We start from the raw sequence: 14,425 nt of genomic DNA on the forward strand, positions 1-14,425 counted from the left end.
CTGAATTTTGGGAATTTGACTTCAGATATGATATTAGGGGACCACTTAGGTCTATATAAAAGCATCCAAAGGGCACCATGCCATGGGACCTTTAAATACCATGAGAACATAGCCACTTGATTTGAATTTGTTTCAAATTAAGCAAAGAAGTTCATGCTATCTTGAAGTGTAAGACTCAATTTATGTACAGAAACAGGAGCAAAATGGAGTGCTAGAATACAAGTTTTATAATCTGTCACACATACAGTACATGTGCATGCTGTTAGGTAGCTACAGAAAATGTCCATACTGGCCCTGGGTTGTTTGTGGAAACAAGGACCACACTCCAGCATAAATAAAGTGGCGCTGACATTTGATTTGCATTTAATCTGAATAAAACATGCGTACCATGTAAATGTAATGTTCCCAGTTTAAGTCCAGACAGGACCTCCCCATGTTCTTGGTTGCTCTCTACTGTCTAATAAAGGCAAAACACTGAACAAATGTAAAGACTCTGTAAAACGTGCACACATGGTTTTCACTAAATAGGAAGAACAGAAAGAAGTATTAAATATGGAGAGGTTTAAGAGAAAAGGGATACTCGTGTGTGCAAATGTGTGTGTGTCAAAAATCTAAGCATGTAAGTATGAATACATTCTTTATGTACACTGATCTTTCCAGCAAATAAAAACTTTGCTTGTGTTTTTTTACTTAGTTATTTTAACCAGTAAGAGTCGCTTAGTTACTCAAACATATGTAGACTGAATGTCTCCCTGTAACCTGCCGGGCTTCAATCCAAACACACACACACACACACACACACACACACACACACACACACACACACACACGGTCAGGTCTTAGCATAACTAAAAACCACAAAGTCATGGGCTTGCAGTATCAACATAAAATCACTCACACAGGGATCAGTGTAAAATGCACATGAAAAACACACACACACACACACACTCACTCATACACACACATACACACACATACAGGCCAGTGTCCAGGGTTGTCAGGTTTGTGTTTTTGGTATGTGAGGAATGTGTGTTGGCCTGCATGTGGACACTCAGTGTTCTAGGTGGAGTTCTTATCAGTCCAACGTGTCATCACAGACAACATTAAGGAAAGTGCCATTAAAACACATATAGCCATTTGTGTGCACAAACACATCGGCACATACACAGTCAGACGGGTGTAACCAAAACAAGAATACAGACAAAGATGCAACACCACCACATCTCGCTTGCAACAAACAGAAGGCTAGAGGAGCAGAGGAGAGGTTCCTCCAGCAGCTCTGCAGGAATGATGCTGGTACTGTAGGACGGTTAACATGCAACAATATGACGTCCTGCTCACTGAGCTTTGTAACATGGTCTAAAGAGTGATGATTGTAAAGACAGTATTTTTTTATGTTAAAAGAAGAGTGCCACATGAAACACAGAAACACAAAAGAACAAGTGCCAGATGAAGGCAGATTTAGGGTTGGACTTGTTTGTTTAGATTCATAGTCTTGTTTACTTATTCTTTGATCATATGTTTCCTATATTTGGAAATCACAACACTTAGTCATTTTAAACGCTGTTTTTAAGCAAAGTTATATGACTGCTTACGTGTATTGTAGCATCTTTTGTTAACTGAAAAAGAATGTAAATATAAATGCAAAGACTAAGCGACTGATCTATGATTACCGTGCCAGTGTTATTGCTAAAGCTCAGGTATCATATTCATTATTCATATTCAAATCATTAAGACTACAAGAAGTAGATGGACTGGACACCAACAAATACTGCATATACAGGACACACAATATGTACTTAAAGAAAAAAGAAAGAACGGATAAAAGAAAGACAGAAAGCTTAGTTTAAAACAGGAACTGGCTAAAATCTTAAGTGAATCTCCAGCTTTGTGTCAAAAACATGAGTTCATTTGGGTGGAGCACACCACGCAAGACACACACACACACACACACAAACACACACCTATAAAAGACCTATAATATACTGAGGAAAAACATTTATTTTTAATGTATGGACTTGAGAAAATTCGGTGGCAACAATTTTTCAACAAAAGTGAATTAATTTATGATCAAAATGCTCCTTTTTAATTATATACATATCTACTGTCTGTATCATCTGGTTTCACTGTTGTTCCACAGCAGCTCCCAGACTGCCACTAAAGGTCCAACAAACATTTTATCACAGTGTGTGTGTATGTGTGTGTGTGAGTGAGAGAGAGAGAGAGTGCATCAGCATCTGTTTTGGTACTAGTGAGTCCAGCTGTTTCTCATCTTCTTTGATGGTTGATTTAGCATCTGGACGCACGAGCAAACACACACAGATACGTTGCATGCACAGCCTGTCCATATATGCACCGACGTTTCGGACAAAACCAAGATCAAAATTATGCCTACAGGTGATGCACGCACTTAATGTGTGCGCGTGCGTTTCAAGAGGACACAGGCTTATCAGGACTGTCACCGAGCTGCACGTTGCACCACCGATGGATCAAAACCCTTGGTTATGAATAGTGGGGGAAAAGGGGTATCAATCTGGACCAGTGTACCCCCCCTCCCCCCCGCGCACACACACACACACACACGCTGTCATCTCTAATACACACATAACACGTGCCACTTACGAGCCAGCGCGCTCGAGGGGTTGGAACACCGCGACCAGACGCGTAAAAACACTTATTACTCATATAATGTTATTTTACAGTTAAAAACTAAAACAGGACTCACCAGCTTTGCACGGGTCTTTGTAGTCAATGGTCTCCGCTCTCTCCTCTTCATAATTATCATAGTCTGGCTCCTCGTAGTCGAAACAGTTACAAATAGTCACTTTGCCCCAGAAAGTCAAGCCGGCAAGCACCAGCGTGATCCAGTGCATCTTAGCGGCCAGTGCCGAGGGCACTCGGTCCATCTGAAGACTGAAATAAGCGAATAAAGGCCTCTCTGCTCGTCTCCTCTGCTGTTAGGAGATGTTCAATGCGCTCTCCAAAGAATGCATCGGCGGCCGGAATTTAACGGGTCATTGTGAAGATCGTTCTCCTCTCTGACAGTCTGCTTGTGGATACTATAGGCTGCTGTTAGTTACTCTGCCCGGCTCTTCTCCATGTTAAAAGTCCACTAAGGTATCTGTCTGTCCGTCCCGGGTACTGTCAGTCAGCAAAGTGTCCGCTGAGAATTTCCGCTGTCCTCCGATGTGGCTTTACAGGTGAGGCTGCTGTGGGGGGGGGGGGGGAGGAAACAAAGAAAGACGCGGTGAGTGGATGATCTTTGAGCGCAAAGACGCACGGCGGTGTGTCTGCTGCTCACAAGAAACATCCGCCTCGAATATTTCCAACCAGTACTGTCTGTCTGTCTTTCTGTCTGTCTGTCTCTCTCTCTCTCTCTCTCTCTCTCTCTCTCTCTCTCTCTCTCTCTCCCCCCATCCGGTAGTGTTACTGTCTCTCTCGAGCCCGAGTCAGCGCACTGCCCACACACACACACACACACCGACAAATACCTGCACTGTTCGACTCAAGTGGTGCAGAACCAAAACTTTCTTTGTCCTCTTTTGTCTCATGTGCAAAGACGCTCTCTCTCTCTCTCTCTCTCTCTCTCTTTCTCTCTCTCTCACACACACACGCACACACACAAAAGTAGAAAAAACGCATACATTTAAATAACCCTCTGTAATAAACTTCAGGAGCTCCTATCTCATCTCGACGCGGTGACAGCGGAGGAAGCGCGCCCTGATCTGGTTATTGGACGTTCCTCACACGGATCCGTAAAATACAATTAACTTACAGTAAAACCGGTAGCGATAAAAGTAACACGGTGACTACAAATCACCCTGTGGGCTTTAAGATCCATCACCACATAGACCCAGTGCATAATGGATGTTATCTGGTTATTTAGAGGCAGGTGCCAAGTAGGTGACAACCAAACCATAAATGCCTAGAGGTAGTAGGCTATAGTCACCTGTCATGACAAGTCTGTCATTACTTCCTCTCGTCTCCCCATTTTATCATTGAAAGAGAAGAATGAAGGGAAAAAAACTAACCTTAGATGAATTGCTATTAAAAACAATGAAGCTTTAATTAGGCGTTGTGCGAGGCGCGCCATCACCACCTATCTGGCGGTTTAGATCGAGATAGGCTACTCCCATTCCTGTGCATGATGATGGTCGTAAAGAAATACAGCCTTTTGCAGCAAAACACTAATTAGCTCGAGCAAAGTTCTAGTGTGCCAAAGCCACAGATAGATAGTTAGATAGACAGATAGATAGATACATAGATAGATAGATAGATAGATAGATAGATAGATAGATAGATAGATAGATTGATTGATTTACAGCTACATCAATCTGTCATTCTGTTATAATTTCGTCTCTAATTTGTCATGAACACCAACCTTGCAAGCAGTTCGGTCAACAAATGAAACGGGTTCAAATGGGTTCACGATCCTCCACTGCATCAGTGGTACCCACAAGTAGGCCTACACTGAAAATACCTTTACACTGTGTGTGTGTTTGTGTGTGTTTGTGTGTGTGCGTGTGTGTGTGTGTGCTAAACTTAGCGTCTTTCCCCCTAAATTTTGCACGAACTGTCCAAGTTGTCAACAACCACCTCATAATCCCCCAAAGTGCAACCTCCACGCACACACACGGCAGACACGAACAGTAAAAATAAAGCAGCAGCAGTTGTTGACAGACAGTGCAGCCTGCGAACACCTAGCCAAGGTAAATCCTCCTGAGACGAGTTCACCCTGCGTCTCCACAGCTTACCTGCTGCGTTTACCTGGCCGGGACGCGTTGGTTTGCTGCGGCGTCACGAAGCGACCCATCTTGCTTCAAATGCAGGAGCCAAATCTCAGGAGTCTCTGGGGGCCTCCGGTTTCACTCGGTACCGGCAGTTTCGAACGTGCCCGTCACCCCCCATTTATTGCCGGGAGATTATCGGAGCGCTGTCTCTGCTTCTCCCGACTAATCCTGCCCTCGGGGAGAGGCAGCGGCGCGCTGACGTCACTCTATCAATCCAGCCGCAAGCTGTCCACCTCACGCCCCGAAGCATGGATACAAATCCCCTGGAGGCTGCTTGTACGTACGAACACACACGCGCGCGTATGCACGCACACACGCGTACACACACACACACACACACACACACACACACACACACAGGGCATTAGTGTAGTTCAACACACTCATGATTTTTGTCCAAAAAAATCAAAAACCAGCAAGGTTGACATTGTTTCTTCATACAAATATCTGGATAAGGGCGCCCGGATTGCTCAATTGGTTGAGCGGGCGCTCATATGCCGCGGGATTGACTCGGACCTGAGGCCCTTTGCTGCATGTTATTCCCCCTCCACTTTCCACTTTCATTTCTTCAGTCAATAAACGCCTAAAAATGCCCCAAAAAAATCTTTTAAAAAATAATGATGTGAATGCAATGTTTTTAACAAGTCTACAACCATGTGTCTCTGGGAGGCTGTGCATTGAACTAAAGCAGGATGCCAACATGCTTAGAAAGGCAGTGTAGCAGATAGTGTTTACCATGTTCACAGAATATCTCAGAGGATTATTAAATTATTTCAGCTCAATAAGTCCCACACTTAAGACTCATAATAAAACTCTGTTGGGTGGCCAGTTCCATGCTTTATGCTGTTGGAGGTTAATACACGAGCTTTACAGCCAATGATAAGAACAAAATTAGAAAAAAATCACTAAAAAGACTGGTTTTGTAATTAGTATGACTCCTGATCAGCTATACATGCCTGTTTCCTGAGGTATTGGTTGTGTTAAGGATTAATTTCCCGTTTTGGTCCAGTTTCAGGTGCATTACTTATAGTTGGCTGTTATTTATTAACTGATGGACTGTATTAAATACACAGTTTAATAAGTGCTGTTGCTCCAGAGATACACTACTATCCATTTGGAAATAAAATTTGTTTGTATGTTAGTTACTACTGTTGTGAAAGCATGTCTGACTTGTGTCTCCTTTGTTATTTGTCACAGTGCGTGGACGACCAAACTAGTTTACCTTCTGGAGTATTATAAAGTTAACGTGGGCTACTGTGTGGACAAACCTCAAAACCACTGTGTGTGTGTGTGTGTGTGTGTGTGCGCGCCCTGGATTTCCCTCCTGAGCAATTGCTAATTAAGGCGGGAAGGCGGTGGTTGCCATCCACCCAATTTATTCAGCAAAATGCTTCCTTCTTAAATAGGATCCAGCTATTGAGATTAATGCTGTGTGCAGGTATTTGTGTCCTTATTTAAAGCATTTATTGATCAGTGAGTCTCTGAAACTCTGTGAAAGTACCTCGCCAGCATTCTGACCAGCACACTGACCAACACCCTTCCCTGACACACACACAAACACACACACACACACACACAAACACACAAACACACACAGCAGAAGGAACCCTCAATTTGAGCAGCAGCCCCTAGAGACTCACCCAACTGCTGTGCTCTGCAGGTATTGGAGCACTATTATTAGCTTTGTTTTCTTCAAGCACACTTTCCCATCAATTCTATATGCAGTAGCTGAACTCCACAAGGTTTGCACAGTACTTGTTTAAATAAACTTGTTTAACTTTAAAGGTATATATTCAGCCAAAAATTGGTCTTGAATATCAAACATTGTAATCTAAATGTAGTTGTAAAATTGGAATACAGGTCTGTCAATGACTGAGATTAAGAAGCTGTGGTTATCTTAACTTCAGTCAGTTGGAATCCTCTTCTCTGCTGTCCATCCAAATACTTACTATATTCTCAACAAAGTCCAAAAGGGAGGCAGGCAGAGCCTTGGAGCATTAATGTAGAAAACACTCAATGTTTTCCCAAAATATGGCTAAATACCAGAAATATAAGTAAGTACAAGGCATATTATTATTTTTAGTCTTTTGTTGGTGTTATGTTCTTGATGTTTGTTCTCAGTATTTGTCTTGTGAGGTTTGTAATGCTGTGTGATGAGGCCAAAGACAATTCTACACTTTGGGGGACAACAAAGTAACCAAACCAGCAACTTTGTCTACAAAGTATGCCATCTAAAACATTATACAACTGACAAAAGGTGGAGACTGAAGTGGTAAGGAAAAAAGAAAATATTATGTTTTCTCTCAGGCCTGCTGACTCTGATAGTGTCTTAAGTGTTTTATGAAACTCCCCCTGAGGGAGCAAAGAGGTGGCCAGAGACATCCATCACCTTTTGGCTAAGGCGCTACAGGAAGACAGCCTGCTGACACCACAGCAGAGTACAACAGAGCATGATAATGCTTAGATATTGTTAAGTAGCTCCATTTCTTCATCACTTTTATCTTAAATTTGATTGGTGCCAAATCAACAAATCAAAAGATGACAAAGTATTCACCTTGAAGCAAGTTAGGAAGTTTTAAGGGAATATGTATGACTTTTTTCAAAAAGAAAGTTTTTTTAACACCTCCACTAAACACATGGAGACAGTGAAACACTTTTATTATTAATGTAAATGATGGCTGTTACATTCCTATGTTAGTGGAGAGAACACACACACATATAGACAAACACACTCCTGGACTCTCATATGAGCTATGTGAAGTAGTCTCTCCTTATGTAAACAGAAAGAGCGGAGGGAAGACGAGGTACAGAGGAAATCCTCTGTTTAAATGCCAAGCTGTGCGTGCCATTCTCTCTCTCCTGTTCTTATTTCCTCTTTTCTGCACCTCTCAGGGCTCAGATTCTCCACCTTCGTCTCTCCTTCGCTGCCTCTTATGCGTTTTGTGCGTGTGGGCGTGACTGCGTGGGTGTGCACATGCCAGCTTGTGGCTCACATTCTTGATCCTGGTCATGCGTTTGGAACGATGACACGGATCGCTTTTATCTTCGTGCCACCAGAATTAAACAACAGGGGAGAAGAAGAATGAACGCAGGATGCGTGTTGGACTAAATAAAAAATGTCTGCAGCTGTTAGGAGGAAAAGATGGAAAACAGAGAAATGAATACTGGAAAAGGAGACAGAGATGATGAAATTAACATTTTCCCAGTGTCAGTTACATAGTAGTATATCCTGTTGATAAACGTCTGATTGTAAAACGATGTAGGCCAGACCTTTGGCTTTTTATACTCTTATGTTCCACATATTCCCCTTAAATGTCACCTTATCTTCAAAGTTAGAATTTTTTAATGAGAAATAGGCTTTCTGCTGTCTTTCAGAGATTTAGATGAGAAGATTGATACCACTCTCACGTGTGTTAAGATAGGAGCTGCTGGTGCGAAGTGATTAGCCTAGCTTAGCATAAAAACAGGGAAACGGCTAGCCTGGCTGAGTCCAAAGTTCAAAACTACTTTACAGATACCTCTAAAGCTTACTAAGTCTTTATGCCAACAATAACCACCACTCAAAACAACGTTTGTTGTTCCACTAGCTGCGACACAGCGCGTCCTAGAAGCGAGCGAGAAGCGGCTCTCCGCTCCGCTAAAAAAATGCGGCAAAATGCTCCGCTTCGGATGCTCCCAGTGTGGTATGACGCATGGTGGACGATGGAACAAAACCGCAACGTGGCGGATCGACTCCTGTTGAAATTTCAGGGTCACTGTGCTAGCTGTTTCCCCCTGCTTTTAGTCTTTATGCTAAACTAAGGTAACCACTCAGGAAAAAAATAATTCTGAACTCTTCCTTTAATGACATCACGTGTATCTGATTCTTTAAGTGTTTTATTAAAGATAAGTGAAAGTATATTACATGTACATCGTGTGAAGTACTCAAATCCTAGACGTGTTCTTTGACTACGACATTACATCAAATGAACTCTGTGTTTATTTAAAACTGATTTCCCTGTAATTCACATTGCACACTTTTGGTGAAATCTTCATTAAAGTTTTATATCAAAGTATGCATTAGTGTATTCAAACATCACATGCACACGTAGCATGAGTTTGTATCTATTAAGTTGAAGAATTCAATGTGATCGTGCCCATACAGATATAAATGGTGCAGTGACCCAGTAAAAGCATTCAGGACAAACAAGTATTGTGTGGTGATTCTTAAATTTCACTTGGATTCAGATGAACTAATCGCAGCCCAGCTGCAGGTTTTCTAGTTAAACACAAAAAAGAAAAATACTAAAATGATTTGTTGATCAGGGCCCTTTTTTCATGCTGCAAAAGACGGATGATAGTTGCACAAAAGACCAATGATGCAGAGTTAGATTTTGGTAAATTGAATAGTGACAGAGAGAAAGAAGTGTACTGAGCAAGCAATAACAGACCAAATCCTCCTGTTCAAGTCGCTGCTCTGAAAGCCTAAGATGCTGTATGTGTGTGTGTGTGTGTGTGTGTGTGTGTGTGTGTGTGATTGTGGTGAGTGTAATGTAACAGTAGTCCTTTGCTGACATAGCACTTCTTCAGGAACTTGGGATTGTGTGTGTGTGTGTGTGTGTGTGTGTGTGTGTGTGTGTGTGTGTGTGTGGTGTGTTTGTGGATATGTGTGTGTCCCGGCCTCTGCTCCCTACAGATATGCTTCCTTTCAGAAGACTGTACAAATAAGCAGCAAAGACTTAAGTGTGTGTGTGTGTGTGTGTGTGTGTGTGTGTGGGTGTGTGTGTGTGTGTGTGTGTGTGTGTGTGTGTGTGTGTGTGTGTGTGTGTGTGTGTGAGACAATTTCTGTAGAAGCAACTTTGGCACACTATAAAAAGTGATGTCTGTTTCCAGCTTGTATAAACATTGTTGTTTGACTGAATCAGCTTCAAAGCTTTTTTTTATGAAGCACTTCATAAAGCACTCAAACTCACTCAGTCATGTTTAGCAGATTCCTCACAGCTGTTCCAAACCTGTCAGTCTGCACCACCTATAGAAAAAAAGGCATAATCAGCAACGGTTCAGACCCTTACAGTGCGATCATATATACAGATAAGATTTACGAGCAAGGTTTATAAAACACTATCAGTAAAAGGAGTTAATTCCCTGAGTGTGTTTCCGTGCATTGTTTTTCCTGTTGAAGCCACTAGTAGCTGTAAGTTATAGTAACATAGGGCTGTGCAGTACTGTCTAAACCCAGTAAACAAAGTATTGTGGCTGTCCCAATTCTCCATCTCTTATTAATTCAGTGTACTGAAAATAGAACATGATTTATTGTGACTGAGTAATATTTATTCAACACCTTCAGTAATTAACAACACTTTAATAATTTGTTTGCTTAAAAAAAAGAAGGTAAATCAACTTTTGAGCCATTTTGTACCATATCTGAAGCCTCTTTCCCAAAATTCCGCCTTGGTGCAGAATTACAGCCACTAGAGCCAGTCCCAGCATTCCTTAGTATGTCCCATTTCTGAGTCTGTAGCTTATGAGAAGGGGGGGGGGGGACATTTCTAGCCATGGGACCTTTAAGTAATCAGGGGCATCTAGAGTCAGTTATCCGCAAGTTTCATCTGTTAAGATCACAGTCATCTTCTCTAATCTCAAGAACACTAGTTCTGAGGCATTTTTTCTCTCTTTCAGGAAAATAGTGACTAAGTGCATTTACCCAAAAGGTTGAATGTTGAGATGTTCTGTTTTGTGTTCTTAGCGGTCCTCTGGGCTCTCATCACTGTCATTCCGTGACTTCACTTTGTACAATATGTCTTACATATCAAATAAAAAAGATGACGTATACTTTTTGAAGAAGTAAATGGAATTTTCCAGTTAGATTATGTAGGGTTATGTAAAAATTGGCCTGCAGGCATTTTTTGGGAGTCAGAGGGTTCTGAGGGGTAAAACCACTCTTTAATGAAGAACATTCACCGAGTCCACAATCACCACAACTAACAACAGCCACATCCTATGATGTGCTGAAATCCACATAACGATCCGTGACCAGGCAGTGAATCCTCACGGAGGGACTGCAGAGACCGAGTTGGCTCTTTGAGTAGAACCCCTCTCAGTGATTGTCAGGTCATCAGCACACTACTGTCATCTACAGGATTAAAAGAGTAATAACAAAGAAAGATGGTATGCTGTCAAACTGGACACCTGGCCAGTCTAAACATGATGAATTGCTTATCCAGCAAAAACTTTTTTTTGATACATTAAAAAAATAAATTACAGATGACGTATAAGCTACTTTCAAAAAGTCCTTGTCTCAGATCATCTGTGTGTGCAATGATGCTGAACATTTTTGTGTGAGAAAAACCACAGTGAAATATCATCTCATAAAATGCACTTTTAAAAAGACAACAAGAGTTTTCAACAAGAATACAGTGCAGTGGTTTTTTTATTAAAGATTTACAGGAAAGGTGGGAGAGAGATAAGGGATGACACGCAGCAAATGGCCGCAGGTCGGATTCGAACCCAGGCTGCTGCAAAAGACACAATATATATATATATATATATATATATATATATATATGCAGATTTTCTCGAATATTTAAGTTTTGTCTATAAAACGTCAGAAAATATTTTCGTATTTTCATTTTTGTTTGGAAAAATTACTTTAATTATTAACTGATCATACAATTTGATGCTTGTTTTGTGTCATCTATTGATGTCTGACATCACATTTGACTGTTGTTGAGTGTCTGATCAGCTTAAAATTCTCTCTCTCTCTCTCTCTCTCTCTCTCTCCCTCTCTGTCTCTCTCTCTCTCTCTGTGTGTCGGTGTGTTTGGCTGCTCTGTCCTGAAGCCAGAGATGCTTGATCAATGGTATTGATGAGAAGATGCTAATAGCAGATGCTAATAGGGCCAGTATGACTAATAGACCAAGGGGGCCATTGATCTGCAGAGTTAGCATCTCATGCTAAAACAGCTGATTCAACTGCATAGTTGAACTAAAAGTGCCACCGTTGCTGTGGTGTGTGTGTGTGTGTGTGTGTGTGTGTGTGTGTGTGTGTGTGTGTGTGTAGGAGGACACAGTAAGAAATCCAGTATATAACGGTACACCTAGGTTCTTAGCTAAAGTCAAACCTGCATTCACATATAAACTCATAGTAACTCAGATCTGACCATTGTGCACCTTTGTTCATAAGAACGACATGCTTAACATTAGCCCCCAACCAAACCTGATCTAGTTTTATATTCAATCCTAACACAAAAACAAAAATGTGGCCTTCAAACACCTCTTGGAGGTCTGTAATACATTTCGTTCGGAACTGTTCTCTAATAATCATTTAACCTCATTGTAATGTACTTGAGCCTAGATTCAGTTTCATTTAAGATTGACATATTTAGTTGTTTATTGAAGTAGTACTTGCACAGTATACAGACATATTGTACAGTAGAAAGCAAATGTAGAGAATCCATCACTGTAAAAGAAGACTGCAGATCCCTTTTACAGATGTTATCTGAGAGACACACTCAGAGACAGTGTGGCATTACAGTGTGAAGACTAGGATCATTTACTTTGACTTTTTCTTTGACTCTTGAAGAACCGATACAGACAGTCTTTCATAAATTAACCTAACATTGCCCTCACACAATGCTCATGTATTGACATTTTAACCTGAATTACTAACAAATTGAATTGATATATAAAACCTGAACCTTGAATCATATGAATTTTGGCCAGCATACCAAACAATATATTCCAGCAAATGTGTTATTATATTAAACTGACATGATACAGGCAGTGTAACATTAATATTTCAGACAAAATAGTGATGAAAACATTTCATTTTTTCAGCAAATAAATTATGTAACGTTAAATGCTCAAGGGCTGTAAACACAATTTAGCCTGCCTATTTACAGTAACAAGTATGCAGGAGGCTGAGTTACAATTCAATATAGCCTAGTCTTGACTCAACTTCGGAAAATGTGGTTTTAACGTGTAAATCACCAGACAATGCTTGAATTTTAATTGTTGTAAAATTTGTGATACCTACCCGTACTACCTCAATAATTAAATTAATCTCCATTTCCAGTAAAATAAAGTCAGAAACATTCCTGTCATCTGCCGTCAAGCACCAAACACCATCATGTTAGGAACTAGCTAACGCTAGCTAGCCGGTAAAGGTTGTAGCATCTAAAAGAGCTAGCAAACGTTAAAGTTAACGTAACAATTAATTGGTTAGTTACTCAGGAGTTGGTGAAGACCAAACCTGAGCTGAAAGACTGAGGGATAAAATTGGACTTACATTTGTCAGGTGGACTAAAACACAACTTTAGGGGGGCAATAATGTTGTTCTTTATCTGTTGGGTGTGCGGGCGACTGTTAGCCGTGTTAGCCATAACAACTTTATCAAACCGGTGTTTCAGTGAATGGTGACAGCTGTATACCTGTGGAGTAGTTATTTGGCCCCCTAGCGTCCAGAAATAGAACGAAGGCCTACATAATTCCCATCGGGAGATCAATCAAGGCTTATTTTATCTTATCTTATCTTACCCTATCTTAACTAGAGACATTTTGTGAGGAAATATATTTGAAATATAAAAAACTATTACCTATCCCTTTTAATTCATAAGAATTCATTTGTCGTTCACTACTACAAGCAAGGTACTTCAAATTCCTTGTGGTTGATTAAATGTTATTTTATTCCTGGCCAAGACGGCAATCAACCTAAAGGAAAGATCCTAAATATTTCATTGTACTGTACTTCATACTGTATTACTGTAACTGTATGGGGCACCAACTAAACACATTTCAATTATATGTTTCCTTGCAAGCAGTGTTCTCTCAAATTCAGATAAATGTAACATTTACAAATGTTAAGTCCCTGTATAAGTACTAGTGAGGAAAGTGCTGAGAGACTAACAGAATCTAACCACCAACTAGTGTAAACTGCTCGTTGAGACGTCCATTACATCACTTAACGCATGTAGGACAATCCATGTTTCTGTCCGAAAATACTTTCACAAAAATGAGCTGTAACAAAGAAGACAAGACTGCAGTTTGACAACATAAAGAGGGGAGTTTTATTAATCAGTTCATTCTTTACAATTGTAACTTTTTTCATAGATATACATTCAATATATTCTTTCTGCGGTCTCGGAACCAAATGAACTGCATCCATACATCATCTAGACAAGATTAGTGTTAGTTTTTTTTTGAAAAACAACTTGTACATGTACCACAGTTCCTCATGTACCACAGTATTGCACGTGTAGTAAACATACAAAGGAATGGCTTTAGACAGACTGAGGTGGACAGATTTATAGGTGGCCTTGTCTTCTTTGATGTTATGTAGTAACAAAAAACACACTTCTTGCTAGACCTACAGTTCATAAATACAGTATATTGGCTATTATAACCGTTCATCTTGTGCTAATATCAAAGCTGTGCTGCTGTCAGTTTAGAAAAAAAAAATCTCAACATCAATTACATACAGAGAAATGGGCTTGTCTGTATAGACTGTTTGCAATATGTTTGCAGTGATTTTACAGTGTTAATGTCCCATATTTTAAAACCATAGCATTGTATTTTTTTATATTACAGAGAAAGAAACAATGGTGTGTGTATGTGTTTATGTGTGTGTGTGTGTGTGTGTGTGTGTGTGTGTGTGTGTGT

General features: G+C 40.5%; 1 protein-coding gene and 1 long non-coding RNA gene across 4 annotated transcripts in view; both read right to left on the bottom strand.

The window, feature by feature from the left end:
- Positions 1-5,020, bottom strand: part of tll1 (tolloid-like 1) — a 56,003-nt gene extending 50,983 nt beyond the window's left edge. For all 3 annotated transcript variants that reach the window (XM_032499407.1, XM_032499417.1, XM_032499398.1), the window contains exons 1-2: positions 4,755-5,020; positions 2,726-3,209 (exon numbers count right to left, since the gene is read on the bottom strand). In XM_032499407.1, the coding sequence (XP_032355298.1) occupies positions 2,726-2,906 (181 nt within the window). In that variant the 5' untranslated portion in view covers positions 2,907-3,209; positions 4,755-5,020. The remainder of the gene's footprint in view (positions 1-2,725; positions 3,210-4,754) is intronic.
- Positions 5,021-7,474: 2,454 nt separating this feature from the next.
- LOC116669583 (uncharacterized) lies at positions 7,475-13,186 on the bottom strand. The gene is made up of 3 exons (XR_004326820.1): positions 13,056-13,186; positions 9,743-9,798; positions 7,475-7,916 (listed from the first exon to the last, which is right to left on the bottom strand). It is a non-coding gene; the product is annotated as an uncharacterized LOC116669583 (long non-coding RNA).
- Positions 13,187-14,425: the final 1,239 nt, after the last annotated feature.

This window comes from Etheostoma spectabile, chromosome 2, assembly GCF_008692095.1.
Source record: "Etheostoma spectabile isolate EspeVRDwgs_2016 chromosome 2, UIUC_Espe_1.0, whole genome shotgun sequence".
In the NCBI taxonomy this organism is placed as follows: domain Eukaryota; kingdom Metazoa; phylum Chordata; class Actinopteri; order Perciformes; family Percidae; genus Etheostoma; species Etheostoma spectabile.